Here is a 9,310-nt window from a genome sequence, read left to right as displayed (position 1 = left end):
CCAAAGCTGCCTTGGCTTCCTCCCAAATCCTCCCCACGGAAAAGGTGGGAGACAGTGCCTTCTCCTGAGTGTGCTTCCAGGGAAGTGGGACAGCCCTCCAACCTCAAGGCAGCCACTTCCTCAGGCAGGATGGCCACAGGCTTGGGATAAATGTCTCCACCTTGTTGGCTCTGAATAGGAAAAGGTGATGATAAGCAGGCAGCGATGATCCCAGGAAGGGTCCAGCTCTGCCTGCAGTCCAGCTGGAGAGATGTTCCCATGGTTATGAGGACAGGAATGTCCAGCTGCCCGTGGTGTGTCTGTCCATGCATGGGGCACAGTTCCCTGGAAGGAACGTGGCAAAACCCTCTCACCACCTCCACTTGGAAGCTTCTCCTCCTTAGTGGATGTTTAGCCCGTCTCTGGTACATCAGGGTTGCAATCCACGGCTGTCTCTGCTGCCAGACCTTCCTGTGGTTGCCATGGCCTCCCCCTCAGCTGTGGCACACACAGCTGGAGCTGGGAGAGGGGATCACTGATGGGAAGCTCCGTTCGTCATTCCCGATATCCCCTGGTAGGTGGTGAGCATGGAGTCACGGACCTGCTCCGTGAGCTTGGGGACGTCATCCGGGCCCAGGCCAAGGGTCTCCACTTCTGGCAGGACCTGGATGATGAGTTTTCCTGGAAGAGCGAGGCAGGAGGGTCAGAGAGAGGGGGAAGAGAATGTGTGAGTGGTGTAGAGAGAGCAAGAGAAGATGCAGCAGGAGGATTGGTGCCAGTCAAGGAACGGGAGAGAAAAGAAAGGAAATGCCCTCATTCACACACCAAGAGCAGTTGTGGGGACCCAGCTGTGGCCCAGGAGCACACAGCAAAAACCCACACCAGGCTTTTCCCACCCACAAGAATCACAAATATGGAAATAGGTGAATCTCTGCTCAAATCCAATGCCATGTTTCACGTAGAATGAATTTCCACAGTGGAAAGACCTCAGGGCCTGTCTAGATGGTGGCAGGGAGAAGGAGATGTGAGCACATCCAAACTGGCCACACTCTGATCTGTGTATAACAAATCCAGCAGAGTCCCTCCTTCCAGAAACAGGCTTTGGGATGAGGGAAATTGCACCCAGGACTCCTTGGTGTGTCAGACTCCTCTGGGGAAGCACCCAAGCAATGGACTGGTGCAAACTGGAAGAATATACTGAGGAGGTGTCATCATGTTCTTCTGCTCTGGCACCAGAGGCCCTTGTTCTGGCCAGCAGAGACAAGACAGTGCCTGCACAGACACCAGACACCCACCTGGGGACCTGGGGAGTGTCTGTGGTGTTTTATAATGTTCTGGCACGTCTTTACATGTGCAGTAGGAATGAGATCCAGCAGTGCTGGAAGCAGAGCCACGTGAAGGAGGCAAAAACAAGCATAGAGAGTTTCACAACAGAAAAGGGTACGTCAGGTTGGACAGGGATTGGAGCAACCTGCGTTAGTGGAAGGTGTCCCTGCCCATGGCAGGGGGTGGAACAATGTCATCTTCAAGTTCCTTCCAACCCAAACACTTCTGTGATTCTGTGTTCCTGTGCTCCCTGCCTGCACATCTCACACCCAAAGCCAGGCTGGATCCTTACTTGGCCCTACAGAAAGAGCTGAGTGACGACGGGGCTGTGCTGAAAATTCAGGTCTGTTGGGGCAGAAGAGACTTCCAGCAAACACCAAACGTGCTCCATGCATGGCAGTGTCAACACCAGGGATGGAGCGTGGCCTTCCAGAGGCTCATCAGCACACCCAGAGCCTCTGTGGACACAGTGAGCTGGCCTGGCCTGAGGACCAGCCTGCTCCATGTGCAGGAATCTTGACCACGTGTAGCACATCTTCAGGATCAGCCCCGGCAAAACTTGTGGGAGGGAAAAGTGGGAATGTGCAAGAAAAGCTGACTGGGGTTCTGTCTCCGGCAGTGAAGGTCCTACCTGTTTAACAGCCACTTGGGAAAGGACTCAGAGGTCAGTAAAACATGGGATTACAGGTCAGCTATCCATGAGATCAGAGGTCAGTAAAACATAGGATTAGAGGTCCAATAACCATGGGATTAGAGGTCAGTTATCCATGGGATTAGAGATCAGCTATCCATGGGATCGGAGGTCAGCTAACTATGAACTCCCAGGGTGAGGGAAGTTGTTATAAAGGCAAATGTTCATGCAACAGCAAAAAGTCTTTCCTAAAAAAGCTCAGGGAATTTGTGGAATCTCCATCCTTGGAGTTAACCCAGACTTGTCTGGACAAGGCACAAAGCAAACTCAGCTGTCTTTAAGTTGGCCTTGCTTTAAGCAAAAGGTTCAGCTGCTTTAGAGACCCCTCCCCACTGTGTTATTGTCTGACTTTCCAGAGCAGGGCTCTGAGCAGGGATGTGGTGGGGAGGAATGCCTGCTCTTGGTCCTATCAACCCCCAGGTGGGGGAACATTTCCAGTCCCAAAAGGTTTTTGTGTGTGAGGAACAGAGAGAGGACGGGCCCAGCAGGTGAAAGGCGAGTGGAACCAGCCAGTGCAGTGTTTAACATTCTCCCTTCCAGCTGTCTGCCTGCGAGGGAATGACTACACCCAAGCACAACAGTGGGAGGGATGAGGATTCCAGATGCAAATCCTCCCCTTAGGAAACAGCAGGGCTGGCCTGGGGAAGGGTGGGAAGTGGCAGAAGCCCAATTTGGGACGGGCAGCAGCAAAGGGAGTGGAGGAACAGGATGTAATGCTTTCCTCTCTTGGAATTTGTAACATTTTTTTCTGCATTTTCCTTCTGAAACTCAAGACTTGTGTCATTTTTTCCCCCCATAACATTCTGTCAGTGAGCAGCAGAAATTCTTGTTGCCATAAATGGATGAAACGTGGTAAATGGGGGGCACATTCTCAGGGTGACTTCTGCTGAGAGCTCCATGATTGTTTTTGTTTCCCAACTCCCCAAGAACCTGAGGGCAGAGTGGTGGGACCAGGGGCAGGACCTGCCCCGGGACTCTGCTGCTTCTCCAGGTTCCCTCACATTTTCCAAGAAATCCAAGGGGAGAGGCAAAAGTGATGCCTGAAATCTCCCTTTTCCCACCAAGAAGACACAAAGTGCTGTTGTTTGGCTGCTGTCTCCACATCACACATCTGCCCACCCACCCCATGTCTCCAAGGACTGTGCTCTGCCAACACCCAGCCCCTTCTGTGCCCCAGGTCATCCTCACCTGGGGTGAATCTCTTCTCCTTCTGGTTGTAGAAGCTGTTGTAGGATGAGAACACTACAGGAATGATGGGGACCTGGAAGGGAGACAATCTACAGTGAATATACACATTTATAGTGAATATTCATATTTACAGTGAATATTCACATTTACAGTGAATTTTCACCTTTCCCCATCCCTCCTCCAAAATGCAGCTGCTGTTTTCAGGTCAATTCTGCACCTTGCTGATAATCATCACCATCAGCTTCACAGTAGATACTCAGAGGGTTATTGGGATATTTAGATCATTTAATTGCATCACCCCATGTCCTCACCATTGGCTTTTACATTTCCATCTCCTTATTTAAGCCAACAATTGTGGATTGGCAAATTAGGATGTGCAGAGGCCAGCTCAGCAGAAACTTCCCTGGGCAGGTCCAGGGCTCTTGTCAAGCCTCTCCCCACTTTTTTTTCCCCAACCTGTCAGGGAGGTTTTCCACTTTTCCCAGAAACAGCCCCATCCTGTGCCGCCCACAAACTCCTCGTGGGCTCCTGGGTGTGTGCTGGATCCACGGGGAAACCAGGGACCAGGAGCCTGCTTTGCTGGTGGACCATGGCAAAGCAAAGCCCACCCCAAGGGTCAGGAGGCAGGTGGTCTCACCTGGGCTTTCACAGCCAGCTGGAAGGCCCCACGTTTGAAGGGCAGCATGGAGCCTCCGTGGTTGCGAGTTCCCTCGGGGAAGATCAAGACGCGCAACTGCACGAGGAGGGAGAGGACGTTGAGATGGAGGCACCTCCAGGTACTGCTCTGAGCCACCACGATCCCCTGGGACTGCTCTGTGTGCTCCTGACCTCCCCTCCACGGACACACAGCGCACTGAACCCACCAGGGATGCTCTCACTCTGCTCTGCTCAGCGCCCAGCCCGGACACAGCAACCCCTTTCCACCCGTGCCAAGGCTCGTGTTTTCCAGAGGCTCCTCCCCAGACTCCTCCCCAGACTCACGTTGTCCTTGTGCAGGGATCGTGCCACCTCTGTCAGGGTGTTGATGGAGCCCTCCCTGTCCTTGCGGTCGATGAAGATGGTCCCCACCAGCCAGCACGCCAGGCCGAAGGTGCCCATGTACAGGATCTCCTTCTTGGCTATGGGCACACAGCGGTGTGGCAGGATCTCCATCAGCACTGCAAGGGGACAACGAGGGCAGGACAAGTCGTCATCTGCACTCAGGGTTGCCCTAGATACTGGGTTACAGCCCTCTGCCCTGGGAGACGCCATCCCTGCACCTTCATTGACCCTTAGAATCCCTGGGAATGGGATCTTGGGGGTCTCCAGACCAACCACACGGTTAGAGGAGGACTATTGCTGGCACTGAAGGAGAGCAGCTATGACACAGCTGTGGTCAGCTGAAAATCTTGTCCTCATTCCTTGGGTGAAGCTGATGTAGCTTGAAAGTATCTCTAATACTCTGGAGATAAAACCTGCCTCTAACACCCTGGAGATCAATACCTACCTCCAATATCCTGGAGATCAGACCTACCTCTAATACTCTGGAGATCAAACCTGCCTCAATACAATGGAAATCAACCCTGCCTCTAATACCCTGGAGATCAGCCCTGGTTCCAATACTCTGCAGATTGAACCTTCCTCTAATACTCTGCAGATCAAACCTGCCTTTAATACCCTGGAGATCAAACCTGCCTCTAATACTTTGGAGGTCTAACCTGCCTCTAGTACTTTGGAGATCAAGCCTGCCTTTAATACTCTGGAGATCAAATCTACCTCTGATACTTTGGAGATCAGACCTGCCTTTAAGACCCTGGAGATCAAACCTGCCTCTAACACCCCGGAGATCAGCCCTGGTTTGGGGCTGGCTGGTAAAGGACTGTGTGACAGCCACTCCTGCCCCTCTGCCTGTGGCACTTGGGAGCTGGTACAACCCACCCCTCCAAACACCTGGGGCCAGGAGCAGGAGGCAGGATCAGCACATACCCAGAATGTCAAGGGAGGTCTGGTGGTTCAGCACCAGCACGAAAGGTTTCTTAGTCCTGAGGTGCTCCTTGCCCTTCACCACTATCTGGATACCAAAGATGTGTTTGAGTGGCAGGGCCAATGTGCGAAAAAACCTGGAAAAGAGGAGTGGACGTGAGCTAAAGAGATGCTGAAATTTGGATAACACACTGCTCATCCAATCCATCCATGTCAGGCAGTGCTCTTGTTTCTCCACAGACCCAGATTTGACCCAGAACTTGGAGAAGAGCAATTAGTGTGCTTCTGCAGCTTATCATTTCATTAGACAACATAGATCCAGCTATCAGGTTTCCTTCCAGCCATGCAAGACCAATGGTCCAGCAACCACAGCTACAGAAATTCCATGGATCAACCAAATATCCCAATTCACAGCACACCTTCGTACTCTGTTTCCCTGCCCAGCTTGCTGGATCAAACACAGGCTGCAATAAGCTGTGCCTAACTCTGCTATTGCCCAGGCTGTGCAAAAAGAGAGGTTTGCCTCTAGGGGACATTAGGCTGCAATTCTGGGAGCCACATTTTAAGAAGTATTGGTAAAATGAAATGAAAAAATAATAAAAGTTGGGCACCAAAGTAAAGAAGTGAAGAAAACTTTTCAAAGCAAGAGGCTGATGCTCAGTGAGGAGATCTGGATTCCCACTGGAACACAGGACAATGGAGCAGTAAATCCTGCCTCTGCAGCACTTCAGAAGGGTACAAGAAATACAGTGACATGCAGCAGAGTCAAATTCTCGTGCCCACTCAGCACACAACCCAAGTTCCTGGTGCCCACCCTGCTGATGACACCTGTACCTCCACCAGGCAGCCCCCAGGGGAGTCTGCAGCTCGTTGTGGAGCCTGGAGAGAGGGGATGGGCAGCAAGGGGATGGGCTGAGGGACTGCTAGACCTGGGGATGCTGCTGCCATTGCAGGTGCCACCACTGCACTGTGGCAGTGTCTGCTCATGCCCACTCAGGCGGGCACTGGCTCACAAGAGAGTTAAGGAAGAGAAGAGGACCTGCAGTGGCTTTCACAACACAGCTTGGGAAGGGAATGCTTGGCCATGGGGAGGGAAATACAGCTCCAAAGACCAGATAAAAGAGTTTTAATAAAGACAGCAACTTACTTTACCTGTGCATTTCATGCAGGTTGTTGGCATTACCTACTTTGGCAAATCAATGTCACCTTTTACATCCTTTCCTTCCGTAATTTGTTCTTTGTTCTCTCAACCCAAAATGAATATTGAAACTCACACCCCTCCACCGAATTACAGGGTCTGTCATCTCCCCACACCGCCACACAACTAATTCCTCCCCCCCACACCCCAGCTCCCAGGACCCTCCAAATCAAAGCACTGAAGAGAGTGGACTCTATCAATGCCCCGAGCAGAAAGAAGCCATGGACCACTTACGTCGCGTTCTCCACGTTCCGTCCACGAGGAATACTGAGGATAACAACCCCAATGCTCACGGTGAAGAACCACAACTTATAGAAGGTCATCTTGCAGAAGAACCTGAATGTAGGTTTCACCTGGTAAAGGACTAGAAACACGACGAACAGGCAAGTGAATGGGTAGCGAAGGAGGAAAAGCTCCATCCTTCCAGCCTGGAGCGTGCTCGCCGAGCAGGGAACGAGTCACCAGCTCCCGGTGTTGTGGAGCAGAGTTGAGACTCCCTGGATCAGCTACATGTGGGTGGTGCACAGCTGGAAGCAGGTTTGGGAGCGATGCTGCAGCAGGGCTGTGCTCCCTGCTCAGAGCTCAGCTCGCTGTGGGAAGCCGGTTTAGCAAGGACGTGCCGGCAGCTCCGGGTAGGAGTTGGGTGGCAGGAGGGGCAAACGCAACAGCAAAGCTGCCTGGGGGCAGGGGCTGGGTGAATCTGGGCTGGAATGTGCCTGGAGAGCCAGCCCCCCTTCTGGGGGGCTCTGGGAATAGGAACCTTGAGGACTTTTAAGAAAATCTCTAATGGGAGGGAGCGGGATGTGTCGGACAGCAGAGACCCTGCCCAGAGGCACCGTGGGTTTAGGTGGGATATTGGGAAGAAATTCATCCCTGTGAGGGTGGGGAGGCCCTGGCACTGGTTGCCCAGAGAAGCTGTGGCTGCCCCTGGATTCCTGAAAGTGTCCAAAGCCAGGCTGGATGGGGCTTGGAGCAACCTGGGCTAGTGGAAGGTGTCCCTGCCCATGGCAGGGGGTGGAATGGGGTGAGCTTTAGTGTCTCATCCAACCCAAACCATTCCATGATTTTGTGATTCTATGACCCCAGGCTGTCTCACCTGAGCTTCACCAAGTGTGCTGGCTGCAAGATGTCCAGGAAATCAGAAACTACTATTATGGAGGAGACACAAAGGGAAAACCAGTGATGCAAGCACCACACATCCAGGGATCGGAGGGACCAAGCTGAGCAACTGGACATTCTGCATGTAGAGTGGGAAAAGTGGGAAAAAATAGTGCCACAAATCTGGACCAGAAGATAAACGAAGCAAGAGCAGCTCCTCCAGAGGTTTTCGTGGCCAGAGGTGGGCAGATGTTCAGGTAGCATCTGCATAAGGAGGGAGTGAAGCAGGAAAATGGAAGTTTAACCTGGGACTGCTCCAATTGCATTTCATCTCCTAAAACCACTGCCTGAAAAGGATCTTTGCAATGGATGGAATGACTGGGCTGAAAAACAAACCTTGTGTGATTCATCATCTGCATGACAGGCCTTGCTCTAGCACTTCAGAGGAGCAACAATATTAAATAACTGATATTTAATGACATTGAATTACAGCCAGGACTGAAAGCTGCAAATTCTAAAAAGGAAATGCTCCGAGGACCCATGAAACCACGTTGACCATCACCTGCAACCAAAGAACAAGGTTAAACCCCCCAGGACAATAAACTGGTCAAGACTGAGTGATATTTCATTAAGAAACCTGATAATAAAAAAAGGCATTGCCTGTGCCCTCTGCTCCTGTGGCTAATCTAGGGACCATTCTTCTCCTGTCTTTCATGGACAAACTGGAGAGAAGTGACTGCAGCCTCACTGCTCAGCTCTCCTAGGGCTTCCCTGCATCCACAGCAATTTTCAAAGACTTTCACAGAATCACAGAATCATTTTGATTGGAAAAGACCTCCAGGGTCATTGAGTCCAACCTGTGACTGATCCCCACCTTGTCAACCAGACCAGAGCACTGAGTGCCACCTCCTGTTGTTCCTTGGACACCTCCAGGGATGGGGACTCCACCACCTCCCTGGGCAGCCCATTCCAGTACCTGACAACCTTTTCCATGAAGAAATTTTCCCAATATCCAACCTAAACCTCCCCTGGTGTAGCTTGAGGCCATTTCTTCTCGTCCTGTCCCTTGTTCCCTGGGAGCAGAGCCTGTCCCCACCCCCGGCTCTCCCCTCCTGTCAGGGAGTTGGAGGGAGTAAAGATCTGTGATCTGGGGCTTCCAAGAGCTGGTGAGTGTCTCTGACGGGAAAAGCCAAGGACACAAAGCAATAATAAAAACTGTACCATTCCCAATTCACCACGGAGAGATCGTGAGCTCAGATCTGACACAATATTTAGACTCCAAGGCCACAGACACCAAAATCCTCAGCTGTAATTTTGCTCTGTCGCAAACATCTCCAGCACCTGGATCTGCCCCACTTCCATTTCAAAAGCAGGCAGCTCTTGCCTAACCTGCAAGGTGTTTTCTGAAACTCCAGCTCTAACACAGTTCCCAGTTTCCAGACTAAGTGTATCTGTGCCCAGTTAACTCCCTTTTGCCCCTGGGTCTTTGCACCTTTTCCACAATCTGGCTCAAGTGAAGCTGAGATAGGGAGAGGAGGAACTTGCTCATATCCTGAGCTTTCATCACTCAGCTTTAATGACTCCCTACTCTCCAACTCTGCTCAGCCACACATTGGCCACAAGAGAGAGGAGGAGGCAGGGAAAGGGATCTAATCTGATGGGAAAAGGCAAAGAAAATTGTCTTGTTCACCATGAGCAAATGAAGGCTCAAAACAAAATGTAATTGTCCCTGGGAGAAGGTGCTGAGCGGGATGGACTCGGGATGGACATCCAGCTCTGAGCTGCAACAGCTGCAGGTGGGAAAGAAAGGGAATGAGAGGCCCTGACAGAGCCAGGAGGGAGAACTGAACTTCTGAAACCTTCAGCAG

General features: G+C 51.7%; 1 protein-coding gene across 1 annotated transcript; it reads right to left on the bottom strand.

The window, feature by feature from the left end:
- Positions 1-502: 502 nt before the first annotated feature.
- Positions 503-6,763, bottom strand: LOC113978223 (1-acyl-sn-glycerol-3-phosphate acyltransferase alpha-like). The gene is made up of 6 exons (XM_027704986.1): positions 6,579-6,763; positions 5,150-5,283; positions 4,166-4,341; positions 3,822-3,917; positions 3,185-3,257; positions 503-660 (listed from the first exon to the last, which is right to left on the bottom strand). Exons 1-6 carry the CDS (start codon positions 6,761-6,763, stop codon positions 512-514), a joined length of 813 nt encoding a protein of 270 aa, XP_027560787.1. The 3' UTR covers positions 503-511.
- Between the last annotated feature and the right edge of the window lie 2,547 nt (positions 6,764-9,310).

This window comes from Neopelma chrysocephalum, unplaced genomic scaffold (assembly GCF_003984885.1).
Source record: "Neopelma chrysocephalum unplaced genomic scaffold, ASM398488v2 Primary Assembly neopelma1_299, whole genome shotgun sequence".
Taxonomy (NCBI): domain Eukaryota; kingdom Metazoa; phylum Chordata; class Aves; order Passeriformes; family Pipridae; genus Neopelma; species Neopelma chrysocephalum.
This window is presented reverse-complemented; position numbering and strand designations above follow the sequence as displayed.

What these genes read in the sequence shown, in the direction of transcription:
- LOC113978223 (XM_027704986.1), bottom strand. Translation starts at nt 6,763, where the DNA reads ATGGAGCTTTTCCTCCTTCGCTACCCATTCACTTGCCTGTTCGTCGTG. An exon ending in CGGAACGTGGAGAACGCGAC is followed by an intron (nt 5,284 to 6,578) that starts GTAAGTGGTCCA and finishes CCTCTTTTCCAG; the next exon opens with GTTTTTTCGCACATTGGCCC. An exon ending in AGCTGGCTGTGAAAGCCCAG is followed by an intron (nt 3,258 to 3,821) that starts GTGAGACCACCT and finishes TCTCCCTTCCAG; the next exon opens with GTCCCCATCATTCCTGTAGT.